The sequence below is a fragment of the Pristiophorus japonicus genome, chromosome 15 (genome assembly GCF_044704955.1).
Source record: "Pristiophorus japonicus isolate sPriJap1 chromosome 15, sPriJap1.hap1, whole genome shotgun sequence".
In the NCBI taxonomy this organism is placed as follows: domain Eukaryota; kingdom Metazoa; phylum Chordata; class Chondrichthyes; family Pristiophoridae; genus Pristiophorus; species Pristiophorus japonicus.
In genome coordinates, this window is record NC_091991.1 from 167793485 (window position 1) to 167809217 (window position 15733).

General features: G+C 46.2%; 1 protein-coding gene across 2 annotated transcripts in view; it reads left to right on the forward strand.

Annotated features, from left to right (window-relative positions):
• The window catches only part of mmd2a (monocyte to macrophage differentiation-associated 2a), a 130190-nt gene that overhangs the window by 99669 nt on the left and 14788 nt on the right, over positions 1-15733 (forward strand). For both annotated transcript variants that reach the window (XM_070901284.1, XM_070901285.1), the window contains exons 3-4: positions 1975-2135; positions 6190-6264. In XM_070901284.1, coding sequence (XP_070757385.1) covers positions 1975-2135; positions 6190-6264 — 236 coding nt within the window. The remainder of the gene's footprint in view (positions 1-1974; positions 2136-6189; positions 6265-15733) is intronic.

Genomic DNA, 15733 nt, shown 5'->3' on the forward strand with positions numbered 1-15733 from the left:
GATATTGGAGCTGGCTGGCTTGGGGCTGGGAGTGCGGCAGAGAGATTGTGGAATTGGGGGGGGGGGGGGTGAGGAGGTGGGTCGGTGGATCGCGGGGTCAGGCCAGCGATTGCGGGAGTCGGCAGCAAGGAAGGACTTCAATTTGTTCATGTCGGAGTTCTGCGCATGCGTCACCCGGTGGCCGGGAATGGTTCTGGACGAGGGGTGGTTCTGGATAAGGGAGTTCTGGATCAGGGAGGTTCAACCTGTAGCAGTCTGTTGTTCTGTGAGTTATGCAAATACATAATTTGTGGATATTTTCATACACATTTCCAAGCACTACCTCTGTGAAATGTCTGTAATTTCAATGGGTTTATATGAAATGTTGAAACCTAAGTCGGTCAAAAGAAGTCAATTCCTGCATTAATAAATAGACAAAAGAAAATCCTCCTCAGCCATTTAATATTAAAAGAAGATTGAACCCTCGTTTGTACACATTAAACACTTCCCGAATATCTAGGTCGCAACTTAACTCACACATTTTTCAATTAATTCTTCTGAAATAGGAGGTGTGTGGGGTTGCTGACCCATCCACCTCCATGGCACGAACCTGGTATTGCAGTACTTCCAGGAATGGTGCTTGGGCTCTAGGCCTTTTGGCTAAGAGCATTAGCACAGGGTGATCCTTGATGTGTGCAAGGTGACCTCTGGCGTTTGTGATCTGACAAAGAATTGGAAAGATTGGCTACGGAAAAAAAAAAAAAATTCTTCAAGCCCAGATGAAGTTATAAAATTGAACTAATTCCTGGGAGTTTTGGGTGCATTAGTTAGACACAGATTGGAGGTTGGAATTTTCCTTTAAGAAAATACCTTTGCTCCACAGCAACTATTGTTCATTAGGTTAAACCAGTAATGGAATAAATGTATTCATCCTGGAGCACCGAGACTGAGATTTGGACTAAAAATGAACAAATTAGATGACGCATTTTCTAAACATTAGCCTCTGTGTCTCTCCCTTAATCAGTACTTTAAGCTGTGGGGGATGTCATGAACTTTATTGTAATAGGCTAAATCAAGCTGATTTGCTCCTAATCATTGATTGCGAGCCAGTCAGTACAGAGATGCCTGACTTGCAAACACTTGCTTTGTCAAGCAGCTTCGAGACTGTAGACATGGGCGTGCCCACTGCTCCTGGCTAATGCACCAATGATACATCAGCGATGCTGTCAACTAGACTCCATGATTGGCAGGTTTTAGGATTTACAGGAAACCAGTTTGCCAGTTCAGCCATGATTAATTGATAGAGATTGATTGCTATGATTAATCAACCACTCCATTATCGTTGTGTCATGCCTCTACTGGGATGGTAGAAGGCGAACTAGGTAGTCTTTTCTCGTCTAGCAATTCCTATGTTCCTTCCGAGCTATTCTGGTCTAAACGAACAGAAGGCGTCCCAGGTTTTGTTTGACTGCCAACAACTTCAGGTCGCCTTGGGCAGCTTTTCAATGTGCAATTGTTCGACATGGGCATGTCGACAAAGCTTTGGAAATAATAGGTTGGCCGAGCGTTAGGGGGCATTGGTACAATAGCACCAGAGGACATAAACCGGCATATATTCCTTACCAAGTGAGATTCTGATCTCAGGCAGGCCCCGAGTGGGTGGGTTATGTTATGTTAGTGGTGAGGTTTCTACGCAGAGATGGAGGTGGGGAAGGGAGAATGCGACAGTGACTCGTCCAGGTATCCTCTTTGTTGTGTGGCTTCCATCCTGCCCAGTTGCGGGGCAACGCCAGCAGAGGTCTGTGAGCAGGCCATGCCCTTAGGGGAAAGGTGGACAACATAAAGGAACTAAGCAAGAAAGAAGTAACAAGCATAGATGGCATAACTCACATTTTACATCCAAATCTCACTGCCTATATGTGCAGCAGCGGAATATATGTGAGCAACCAAGCCAGTGACCTCGCGTGTCCTTACTGCACCTGTTCTTGCTTTCAGTTCTGGATTATTCCCAGCATCCTCGGCAGTTCCATCCTCTACGGCCTTTCCGACGACCAATGGGAGATGATCTCGGCCTGGATCTACGGTTTCGGGCTGTGCGGCCTTTTCATTGTCTCCACCGTCTTTCACACCATCTCCTGGAAGAAAAGCCACTTGCGGTAAGCCACGTTTTGTCACAATTTGACCACTGACACAGGGTATTTAATGGCATCTGTGCATCGAGTTACCAGACACAGAGCACATAGCATAAGGGTTTCATTTTAGTTGAGGTTGGGGGCGGTGCTGAGTAACACTGTGTAAAGCACTTTATTTTTTATTCGTTCCTGGGATGTGGGCGTCGCCGGCAAGGCCAGCATTTATTGCCCATCCCTAATTGCCTTTGAGAAGATGGTGGTGAGCCGCCACCTTGAATCGCTGCAGTCCGTGTGGTGAAGGTGCTCCCACAGTGCTGTTAGGGAGAGAGTTCCAGGATTTTGACCCAGCGACGAAGAAGGAACGGCAATATATTTCTAAATCAGGATGGTTTGTAACTTGGAGGGGAACTTGCAGGTGATGGTGCTCCCATGCGCCTGCTGCCTTTGACCTTCTAGGTGGTAGAGGTGGCGGGTTTGGGAGCTGCTGCTGAAGAAGCCTTGGCAAGTTGCTGCAGTGCATCTTGTACTTGGTACACACTGCAGCCACGGTGCGCCGGTGGTGGAGGGAATGAATGTTGACGGTGGATAAATGGGGTGCCAAGAGTTGGTTCAAAACCAGCCAAGGCAGACAAGTTGAAGATCTCCTCTTTTAGGTGGACAACTGGTGGCATGGTGTACGAGGGCACTGTACCTTCGTTGCTGGTTTAGATTCTCTTCAGACGACGTCCTTCACAAAGCTGCCTCATATTCGCCACTAAATAGATCTGATTGACGGTATGTCTCGGTGGGACATGGGTAAGGGGGGGATGCAGGTTGTTGTCCGAGGTTATGCTGTCAGAGTGGGAAATGCAGGTTCCATCTCACACTCCTTGAATTACCGGATCGCACTTACCCTTGCTGTGGGAGGCAGTAGAATCTAAGTCACAGTGTGTCAACAAATGGAAACCAGTCACTGAGATTATCAGTTTTCTGGCCAATGTCGGTCACTGGGTTTTTGTTCATTGATATTCTGCCACTTGTCAATTGATCAATTAAATACTAATCGTAAACCATCAACTACATGGGCATAGGCTAGAATAATAACTACACTTCATTGCGCTGACTAAGCAGCCAACCTTATTGATGTTTATGTAAATAGGGCCACTGATGTCCTCCATGTGCACTCTGCAGATGACAGAAAGGCAGATCTCTGTTCAGATAGTATTAAAAAAAATCAACATTATATAGTCACTTTCTAGAAGATAAAGCCATTTTAAAATCTTTGTTGGAAAATATTTTTAATTTTTATATATTACAAAGGCAATTAATATTTTCCTACAATCTGTATTATTTTGTTGAGTGACAGGTATACCTTAATTTTACATTTATATATCCCCTTTCGCAATTTCAGGGCATCCCAAAGCAATTCACAGCCAGTGAAGCACTTTGTCAGTGTCGCCTAATGTAGGGAAATGCTGCAGCCAATTCGCACACAGCAAGGTCCCAAAAACAGCAATTAGATTAATCTGTTTTTAACGATGTTGACTAAGAGATAAAATGTTGGCTAGGACACCAGGAGTACTCCCTGCTCCTGGCTGAATATTGCCGTGGGGTTGGCAGGGCAGACGGATCCCCTCTTTAGCATCTCATCGAAAAGACAGCACCTCCAACACTCTCACAGTACTGCACTGGAATGTCGGCCTGGATTATATACCCAAATAACTGGAATGGGGCCCGAATCTACAATCTTCTGAGTCAGAGGCAAGCGTGCTACCACTATGAAAGAAGAAAGACTTGCATTTATGTAGCGCCTTTCACGACCACCGATCGTCTCAAAGTGCTTTACAGCCAATGGAGTTCTTTTCGGAGTGTAGTCACTGTTGTAATGTGGGAAACGCGGCAGCCAACTTGCGCACAGCAAGCTCCCACAAACAGCAATATGATAATGACCAGATAATCTGTTTTTGTTATGTTGATTGAGGGATAAATATTGGCCAGGACACTGGGGATAATTCCCCTGCTCTTCTTTGAAATATTGCCATGGGATCTTTTCCATCCACCTGTGAGAGCAGACGGGGCCTCGGTTTAACGTCTCATCTGAAAGACGGCACCTCCGACCGTGCAGCGCTCCCTCAGCACTGCACTGGGAGTGTCAGCCTAGATTAATGTGCTCAAGTTCCTGGAGTGGGACTTGAACCCACAACTTTCTGACCCTGAGGCACAAGGATGGCAATTTTAACCTTATCCGAATGGTGGAAACTGGGCAGGTGGGCAGTTAAAATCGCCCAGGTTACTTACCCATTGGAAAGTTGCCAGGGGCTCCGAGCTCTGAATTTTAACCTGCTCTACTAAGGAGGCAGCAAAGGATGCCGGCCAAAGCCGGCAGGGTCCTTCTTTACAACCGCATGTCAGGTCCTGATGGTGTCAGTGGAACCTGACTGTAATGGCCTGAGTGGGAACTGCTGTGGTTTTCCCTTCAGGTAAAGACAGTGGTGAAGAAAAGCCAGGGCCAGGAGAAGCCCAAACAGGTAATAGAGTGCTCCGCCGGGCTCCACCAGGAAAGCATAGGCCCACCCCCGACATGGACTCGCCCTTCCTTTCTGACTGCTGAATCCAATCCTGCCACCTACCTGGTGTGATCGGGCGGTCACCAGGCTGGCCGATTATTTGCAGGTTCCCATCTGGAATGCGTTGGGATGTCGTCCGGTCAGATTGAAATTAGGCCCAGGAGTTAAAATAGCCCAGGCCTGATTTCTGGAGCAGTGAGTGTGTGAGTGAGTGTATGTGTGTGTGTATGTGTGAGTGTATATGATTATGTGTGTATGTGAGGACCTGCGAGAGACCATTAGCAGCAGGTCGCGGCCATTAAAGGAGCTGCGAGTGGCAGTCCGTGGCGGTATACCACTCCAGGGAGCAGCGCGAGCTGGTGCACAAGGGCAACGGCAGCGAGGTCCAGCTCGGTGATTGGAACATGGGCAGGTACTGCAGGAGCGGCGAGGTCGGGGTGAAGGAGAGGCGAGAGACTGAAGCGGGACGTGATCGGGGCCCAGGGGAGGCGTGAGTTCGGGCCCAGAAGAGGCGAGGGCCCAGGGGCAGCACGGGCCAGCCCACACTGCGATATGTGTGCGCACTAAGTCCGTGCAGCAGAGCTGGTCTCCAGTCGTCTTAGTTAATCCTTGTCACTGGACCAAGACCTAGCTCTGTCAAGCCCGTGTGGTGGCTGGTGTGCAACGGCCACCACACATTAAAAAAAATCCACGCAATGGCATCTTTCACCCTTCAGGATGTAGTTCGGGTCCTTCATTGAAACACCTGTGAACTGATCCTTTTTTGGCGTGGAAGCAAGTCATCCTCGTTCCGAGGGGCTGCCTATGATGATGATGATGTGAGTGTATGTGTGAGTGTATATGATTATGAGTATGTGTGTGTATATGATTATGTGAGTGTGTGTGTGTGAGTGTATATGATTATGTGTGTGTGTGTGACTGTATATGATTGTGTGTGTGTGTGTGACTGTATATGATTGTGTGTGTGTGTGTGACTATATGATTATGTGTATGTGAGTGTATATGATTATGTGTATGTGTGTGTATATGATTATGTGAGTGTGTGTGTGAGTGTATATGATTATGTGTGTGTGTGTGAGTGTATATGATTGTGTGTGTGTGTGTGAGTGTATATGATTGTGTGTCTGTGTGTGTGAGTGTATATGATTATGAGTATGTGAGTGTATATGATTATGAGTATGTGAGTGTATGGGTGTGTGTGAGTGTATATGATTATGTGTGTGTGTGTGTGTGTATATGATTATGTGTGTATGTGTAACTGAATTCAGAAGTTCTAGCCCGGTTGCCATACCCAAAAACAAAAGAGCCTGCCCGATATTTTTGTTTTGTGGGTGGGGGGGATATGGTTCTGATTACAAGAGTTTTAATCTGACAAATGACAATGACCCTATGTTGGAGCTAAGATTACATTTAGAGTGAGGATGCCCTACGTATTCTTTGCGAAGCACGTGGATGTATTAGAATCCGATGTAAGCTTGTGCCTCTACTGCACCCAGTGGAATTCTACCCGACTCTTTCCTTTCTTTATCCAGAACAATAGAGCATTGCTTCCACATGTTCGACAGGATGGTGATCTACTTCTTCATTGCTGCATCTTATGCCCCCTGGTGAGTCAACAAAGAAGTAACATTTGTGAATTCATAACAGCACTGACTGATCGTGCTTGAAAACAGATATTTCATGCCATTGACCTAAAGAAAGAAAAGAACATGTATTTATAGCGCATCCATCACATCCCCAGGATGTCCCAAAGTGCTTCATCCAGTAAATTATTTTCATGGAGTAGTCGCTGTTGTTATGTCGGCGAACACAGCAGCCAATCTGCACACAGCAAGATCCCACAGACAGCAAATTCAGTGAATAGTCTGCTTTTGGTGGGATTGGTACACGGGAGGGGCAGCAACTATATTGGTCGTTTCAAACACTAGGCAACGGATTCTACAGTGAAAACTGTTCCCTGGCATCCAAAGCATCTTGCGACTTATTTTTTTGTGAGATCATGATATGATGGAATAACGTAATTTCGACGGGGTTATATTTCATAAATGTCTCGCTGCTCAGAATACGGCACTGGCACAATGGGCCGAATGGCCTCCTTCTGTGCTGCATGATTATATACCGACATAGTGTCACAGAAAAACGTTTTCGCAACACACCCCCACCTCCCTCGGTTGCACGCGGATAGTTGAATTCATCGTGGCAAATGGGGCACACGGTAAAGAAATGACTATTAGCGGATGAAATCCCTCTATTTTCTCCTCAGTTCCTTGCTTTCCCCAAGCTAGTTGCCAGCTGCAGCCGGTGCAGCAACCTCTCCCCAGGCCTATGCCACTGCTGCCCAGAGTCAGCTGCTAGGAGATCTACAGATCCTCTATGGGTGAGTGCAAGATAACCCAATCGATAACTTGTCTTTTTTTTTGTAAAAAAGAAAAGAGAAGCAAAGGCCTGGAGGAGGTTGTAGAGGTAGGTTAGGGATGGGTAGGGGTGAGGACATGGAGAGATGTTGCAACGTTACTTTGCAGTTTTGGGTTTTTATGCAGCTTATAAATAGATTGTCCCTGTCCTAGGAACTGGGTAATGCTGTATCGGTGTACCATTGTACCAACTCTAGTCGTGACTAATGGAGTTAAAGGAAAAGGAAAGAAAGAACTTGCATTTATATAGCGCCTTTCATGACCACCGCATGTCCCAAAGTGCTTTACAGCCAATGTACTACTTTTGAAGTGTCGTCATTATTGTAATATAGGAAACGCGGCAGCCAGTTTGTGTACAGAAGCTCCCACAGACAGCAGTGTGATAAATGACCAGATAATTTGTTTTTGTTATGTTGGTTGAGGGATAAATATTGATCCCAGGACAACTCCCCTGCTCTTATTCGAAACAGTACCAGGGGATCTTTTACGTCCACCTGAGAGAGTCGATGGGGCCTCAGTTTAATGTCTCATCCGAAAGGTGGCACCTCCGATAGTGCTGCACTCTCTCAGCACTGCACTGGAGTGTCCACCTAGATTTCTGTGCTCAAGTCTCTAGAGTGGGACTTGAACTCACAGCCGTCTGATCAAGAGGCGAGAGTGCTGCCCACTGAGCCACAGCTGACACGGATAGTTAGCAAGATCCTTGAAGGAGCTTTTTCTAAGTTTGCTTTAGTGTTTTGTTATAGAGTTCAGCTAAGCAAGGAGCTGGGACAACCAGTGCACACTCGTTTCCACCATTGGCACCACCAAAGGTCTCATCGCCTTCTCAGGGTCAGAGCACATTACCACTGGAGATTGAACAAGTGTCTGAGAGTCCAATACAGGTTTTACATTCCTGTTATGTATTTTTTTTAAGGTTCCCTTCGTAGCTCACTCTGCCCTCCATCTCATTCTCTGATCTCGCCAGACACAGCCGTTCCTATTGCTGAAGAGTTGAGGAGGTGGCCCACTCCCAGGATCTGCTTTTTCCACTTGTTTCACACCTGACCAGCAATGACTTTACCCAGTGACCTGTTTCTATGCCAGGGGAGAGCACCTGCCTTTTTCTCGCTGGTTTGCCGCAGCATCTGTAGAGATTAGAGCCTGGCATCTCATCATCCTAGGCAGTCCCTCGGATCGAGCAAGACTTGCTTCCACTCTAAAAATGAGTTCTTTGGTGACTGAACAGTCCAATACGGGAATTACAGTCTCTGTCACAGGTGGGACAGACAGTGGTTGAATGAAAGGGTGAGTGGGACAGGTTTGCCGCACGCTCTTTCCGCTGCCTGCGCTTGCTTTCTGCGTGCTCTCGGCGACGAGACTCGAGGTGCTCAGCGCCCTCCCGGATGCACTTCCTCCACTTAGGGCAGTCTTTGGCCAGGGACTCCCAGGTGTCGGTGGGGATGTTGCATCTAGCCATTCCATGACACCACTCCGCTGCTCCAACATGCCACATCACTAGCCCTTGTTCCACATTTTCTTATCTTCCTGTCTCAAAACCCAAAATAGAGCCTTATGTCTTGGATGGTATTTCCGTCACATTAGTGATGAATGTGCCTAAAATAACATCCAAGACATGATGTTCTAGTTGTTGGAGAAACACGCATTTCTTGAACCTACCTCCTCACTGCCAGAATCATCGAATGATACGAACAGAAGGCGCCATTCGGCCCATTGTGCCTGTGCCTCTGCAAGAGTGATCCAATTAGTCTCACTCCCCCTGCTCTTTCCCCGTAGCCCTGTCACTTTTCCCCCTTCAAATATTTATCCAATTCCCTTTTGAAAGGCAAAATCAGGGAATTCAGTCCAATTGGAGTCATGCAGATGTGTCTCCATCAAAATCTTCAAATCTTTCGGATTTAATTAAGCTTTTCATTCAGGCTCCACACTTATGAGTCAATATCTCATACCTTTATATGTTTGATACGATCCTTATCAATGTTCCCTTTAACTGTGTAGCGCTCCAGGGTGCTGTCGCAGCTGGTGAGCCGGATTTAAATTGAAAAAAACGCAGACCTCTGAATGAGCCGCGCAGCCCAGAAAACATTACGGGTAATATTGATCCTTATAAACTCCGCCAATCTTACTCATGGTCTCGTCAGAGTTGCTTCGGGAACATCGGGAACATTCTTCCTGCATCTAACCGTCCAGTCCCATCACAATTTTATATGTTTCTATGAGATCCCTCTCATTCTTCTAATTTCCAGTGATTGTAAGCCTAGCCGAATCCAGTCTTTCCTCCAGTCAGTCCTGCCATCCCGGGAATCAGTCTGGTGAACCTTCACTGCACTCCCTCAATAGCAAGCACGTCCTTCCTCAGCTTAGGAGACCAAAACTGCACACAATACTCAAGGTGTGGTCTCACCAAGGCCCTGTACAACTGCAGTAAGACCTCCCTGCTCCTATACTCAAATCCCCTCGCTATGAAGGCCATTTGCTTTCTTTACTGCTGTTGTACCTGCATGCCTACCTTCAATGACTGATCTACCATTCTAAAAAGGGAGGGAGAACAGCCAGTTGTCGTGGTGCACATTGGTACCAACGACATAGGTAAAAAGAGGGATGAGGTCCTACGAAACGAATTTAAGGAGCTAGGAGCTAAATTAAAAAGTAGGACCTCAAAAGTAGTAATCTCGGGATTGCTACCAGTGCCACGTGATAGTCAGAGTAGGAATCGCAGGATAGCGCAGATCAATACGTGGCTTGAGCAGTGGTGCAACAGGGAGGGATTCAAATTCCTGGGGCATTGGAACCGATTCTGGGGGAGGTGGGACCAGTACAAACCGGACGGTCTGCACCTGGGCAGGACCGAAACCAATGTCCTAGGGGGAGTGTTTGCTAGTGCTGTTGGGGAGGATTTAAACTGATATGGCAGGGGGATGGGAACCAATGCAGGGAGACAGAGGGAAACAAAAAGGAGGCAAAAGCAAAAGACAGAAAGGAGATGAGGAAAAGTGGAGGGCAGAGAAACCCAAGGCAAAGAACAAAAAGGGCCACTGTACAGCAAAATTCTAAAAGGACAAAGGGTGTTAAAAGAACAAGCCTGAAGGCTTTGTGTCTTAATGCAAGGAGTATCCGCAATAAAGTGGATGAATTAACTGTGCAAATAGATGTTAACAAATATGATGTGATTGGGATTACGGAGACGTGGCTCCAGGATGATCAGGGCTGGGAACTCAACATCCAGGGGTATTCAACATTCAGGAAAGATAGAATAAAAGGAAAAGGAGGTGGGGTAGCATTGCTGGTTAAGGAGCAAATTAAGGCAATAGTTCGGAAGGACATTAGCTTGGATGATGTGGAATCTATATGGGTAGAGCTGCAGAATACCAAAGGACAAAAAACGTTAGTGGGAGTTGTGTACAGACCTCCAAACAGTAGTAGTGATGTTGGGGAGGGCATCAAACATGAAATTAGGGGTGCGTGCAATAAAGGTGCAGCAGTTATAATGGGTGACTTTAATATGCACATAGATTGGGTTAACCAAACTGGAAGCAATACGGTAGAGGAGGATTTCCTGGAGTGCATAAGGGATGGTTTTTTAGACCAATATGTCGAGGAACCAACTAGGGGGGAGGCCATCTTAGACTGGGTGTTGTGTAATGAGAGAGGATTAATTAGCAATCTCGTTGTGCGAGGCCCCTTGGGGAAGAGTGACCATAATATGGTGGAATTCTGCATTAGGATGGAGAATGAAACAGTTAATTCAGAGACCATGGTCCAGAACTTAAAGAAGGGTAACTTTGAAGGTATGAGGCGTGAATTGGCTAGGATAGATTGGCGAATGATACTGAAGGGGTTGACTGTGGATGGGCAATGGCAGACATTTAGAGACCGCATGGATGAACTACAACAATTGTACATTCCTGTCTGTCGTAAAAATAAAAAAGGGAAGGTGGCTCAACCGTGGCTATCAAGGGAAATCAGGGATAGCATTAAAGCCAAGGAAGTGGCATACAAATTGGCCAGAAATAGCAGAGAACCCGGGGACTGGGAGAAATTTAGAACTCAGCAGAGGAGGACAAAGAGTTTGATTAGGGCAGGGAAAATGGAGTACGAGAAGAAGCTTGCAGGGAACATTAAGACGGATTGCAAAAGTTTCTATAGATATGTAAAGAGAAAAAGGTTAGTAAAGACAAACGTAGGTCCCCTGCAGTCAGAATCAGGGGAAGTCATAACGGGGAACAAAGAAATGGCGGACCAATTGAACAAGTACTTTGGTTCGGTATTCAATGAGGAGGACACAAACAACCTTCCGGATATAAAAGGGGTCGGAGGGTCTAGTAAGGAGGAGGAACTGAGGGAAATCCTTATTAGTCGGGAAATTGTGTTGGGGAAATTGATGGGATTGAAGGCCGATAAATCCCCAGGGCCTGATGGACTGCATCCCAGAGTACTTAAGGAGGTGGCCTTGGAAATAGTGGATGCATTGACAGTCATTTTCCAACATTCCATTGACTCTGGATCAGTTCCTATGGAGTGGAGGGTAGCCAATGTAACCCCACTTTTTAAAAAAGGAGGGAGAGAGAAAACAGGGAATTACAGACCGGTCAGCCTGGCATCGGTAGTGGGTAAAATGATGGAATCAATTATTAAGGATGTCATCGCAGTGCATTTGGAAAGAGGTAATATGATTGGTCCAAGTCAGCATGGATTTGTGAAAGGGAAATCATGCTTGACAAATCTTCTGGAATTTTTTGAGGATGTTTCCAGTAGAGTGGACAAGGGAGAACCAGTTGATGTGGTATATTTGGACTTTCAGAAGGCTTTCGACAAGGTCCCACACAAGAGATTAATGTGCAAAGTTAAAGCACATGGGATTGGGGGTAGTGTGCTGACATGGATTGAGAACTGGTTGTCAGACAGGAAGCAAAGAGTAGGAGTAAATGGGGACTTTTCAGAATGGCAGGCAGTGACTAGTGGGTACCGCAAGGTTCTGTGCTGGGGCCCCAGCTGTTTACACTGTACATTAATGATTTAGACGAGGGGATTAAATGTAGTATCTCCAAATTTGCGGATGACACTAAGTTGGGTGGCAGTGTGAGCTGCGAGGAGGATGCTGTGAGGTTGCAGAGCGACTTGGATAGGTTAGGTGAGTGGGCAAATGCATGGCAGATGAAGTATAATGTGGATAAATGTGAGGTTATCCACTTTGGTGGTAAAAACAGAGAGACAGACTATTATCTGAATGGTGACAGATTAGGAAAAGGGCAGGTGCAAAGAGACCTGGGTGTCATGGTACATCAGTCATTGAAGGTTGGCATGCAGGTACAGCAGGCGGTTAAGAAAGAAAATGGCATGTTGGCCTTCATAGCGAGGGGATTTGAGTACAAGGGCAGGGAGGTGTTGCTACAATTGTACAGGGCCTTGGTGAGGCCACACCTGGAGTATTGTGTACAGTTTTGGTCTCCTAACCTGAGGAAGGACATTCTTGCTATTGAGGGAGTGCAGCGAAGGTTCACCAGACTGATTCCCGGGATGGCGGGACTGACCTATCAAGAAAGACTGGATCAACTGGGCTTGTATTCACTGGAGTTCAGAAGAATGAGAGGGGACCTCATAGAAACGTTTAAAATTCTGACGGGGTTAGACAGGTTAGATGCAGGAAGAATGTTCCCAATGTTGGGGAAGTCCAGAACCAGGGGACACAGTCTAAGGATAAGGGGGAAGCCATTTAGGACCGAGATGAGGAGGAATTTCTTCATCCAGAGAGTGGTGAACCTGTGGAATTCTCTACCACAGAAAGTTGTTGAGGCCAATTCACTAAATATATTCAAAAAGGAGTTAGATGAAGTCCTTACTACTAGGGGAATCAAGGGGTATGGTGAGAAAGCAGGAATGGGGTACTGAAGTTGCATGTTCAGCCATGAACTCATTGAATGGTGGTGCAGGCTAGAAGGGCCGAATGGCCTACTCCTGCACCTATTTTCTATGTTTCTATGTTTCTATGACATCCAGGTCCCCTTTTAGTAATCTGTTACCATTCAGATAATAATCTGCCTTCCTGTTTTTGCCACCAAAGTGGATAACCTCAATTTATCCATATTATACTGTATCTGCCGTGCATTTGGCCATTCACCTAACCTGTCCAAGTCCTCCTGCAGCCTCTTGGCATCCTCCTCGCAGCTCACACTGTCACCCAGCTTAGTGTCATCTGCAAACTTCAATTCCTTTGTCTAAATCATTTATGTATATTGTAAATAGCTAGAGTCCCAGCACTGAAACCTGCGGCACCCCATTAGTCACTGCCTGCCATTCTGAAAAGGACCCGTTTATTCCTACTCTTTGCTTCCTGTCTGCCAACCAGTTCTCTATCCACGTCAATACATTAACCCCAATACCATGTGCCTTAATTTTGCACACTAATCTCTTGTGTGGGACCTTGTCAAAAGCCTTTTGAAAGTCCAGATACACCACATCCACTGGTTCTCCCTTGTCCACTCTGCTAGTTACATCCCCAAAAAACTCTAGAAGATTTGTCAAGCATGATTTCCCTTTCATAAATCCGTGCACACACAAAACAGATTAAATCAGAGCCCTACTAGGTAGGAGTTGTAGGTGTTGAAACCCATGACACCACAGATTAAAACTCCAACCACCAAATATAGTGGAACATAATATTTCTGATCACACTTCTCAAAATGATCACATTCTCCCAACAAAAAGCAAACCAGCCTTCAATTTGGGTTTCGTTACCAAATCTTCATCCTGATAAAAAGTGACCCTGGTTGCCATGGTAAACTGACTGTTGTGTGAAGAAGGCTTTATACAAAAAAGGGTGACGATTTATGAAAGCAAAAGACATGTATATGGATGGGAGAGTGGCAAAAACTAACCCTGAATGGGATTCCCCACTTTTGACAGCAGTGCTTTTACTATATCCTGTAGTCCTATGTTGCTATGATGTATGCATTTCTTAACATACTTTATTGAATGTCTTTTACACTTTTCAAACTCTGCTTCTGTTCCCTACTCTCCGTTTAATTTTTTTCCTGCCTTTCTCACCCCTCCCCCCCCCCCCCCCCCCCACCCCACCCATCTCTAATTCCCTGTCACATTTCCGTAAATGATCCCTTTCCCTTATCGGTTTTCCCAGCACTTTTCCCTGGGAATGACTGACTGGCTCGCAGGTTCCTGCCAATTCTGTTCTTTACCCAGACTCTTTCCCTCGTCTAGTTCAACTCATCTGGATGTATCAATGCTGTCGACTGTGACACACTGACAGCATCCCCTTGATGGGCACAGCAGTTGAAATGACTTTCTCACCACTGTTAATACCTCAGGGTTTTTTTGCTGCCATTCAGCCAAAGTCCCACAGTCAGCTATGGCTCAATGGGTAGCACACTCCTCTGTGAGTCAGAAGGTTGTGGGTTCAAGTCTCACTCCAGGGACTTGAGTACATAAATCTAGGCTGACATTCCAGTGCTGTGCTGAGGGAGCGCTGCACTGTCGGAGGTGTCGTCTTTCGGATGAGATGTTAAACCGAGGCCCTGTCTGCTCTCTCTCAGGTGGAAGATCCCGCGGCACTATTTTGAAGAAGAGCAGGTGAGTTATCCCAGGTGTCCTGGTCAATATTTATCCTTCAATCAACATAACAAAGAAACAGATTATCTGGTCATTATCACATTGCTATTTGTGGGAGCTTGCTGTGCGCAAATTGGCTGCCGCGTTTCCTACATTACAACAGTGACTACACTCCAAAAATACTTCATTGGCTTTGGTAAATCGCTTTGAGACGTCTGGTGTTCATGAAAGGCGCTATATAAATGCAAGTTCTTTCTTTGTTTTCACAGTCTCTTGAAATACTGTTGAAAATGAAGGCTTTGAATGCCTAGGACTCAGGGTTGGGAACCAATGTTCCCTGTTAACTGCACCTTGTTCTGCCCGGCCTGTTTCTTTTAATGCGCGGTCCCTTTAAATTTCTGCGCATGCGCAGTATTTACAATGTAAAAACCGGTGAGTGGCCTGCGCGGGACCTTACGGATTACTGTCCAGCCACGCGCGGTGCACACCTTCTTGGGACCTGTACAGGGTGTTGGTGAGACCACACCTGGAGTACTGCGTACAGTTTTGGTCTCCTTATTTAAGGAGGGATATACTTGCGTTGGAGGCAGTTCAGAGAAGGTTCACTCGGTTGATTCCTGGGATGAAGGCGTTGTCACATGAAGAAAGGTTGAGCAGGTTGGGCCTATACTCATTGGAATTCAGAAGAATGAGAGGTGATCTTATTGAAACGTATAAGATTCTGAGGAGGCTTGACAAGGTAGATGCAGAGAGGATGTTTCCCTTCATGGGGGAATCTAGAACTAGGGGGCTTAGTTTCAGAACAAGGGGTCGCACATTTAGAACGGAGATGAGGAGGAATTTCTTCTCTCAGAGGGTCATGAATCTTTGGAATTCTCTATCCCAGAGAACTGTGGAGGCTGGGTCATTGAATATATTCAAGGCTGAGATAGACAGATTCCTGAACTATAGGGGAGTTGAGGGTTATGGGGAACAGGCAGGAAAGTGAAACTGAGGCCAAGATCAGATCAGCCGTGATCGTATTGAATGGCGGAGCAGGCTCGAGGGGGAAATGGTCAACTCCTGCTCGTATTTCTTATGTTTTTATGTTCTTAACATT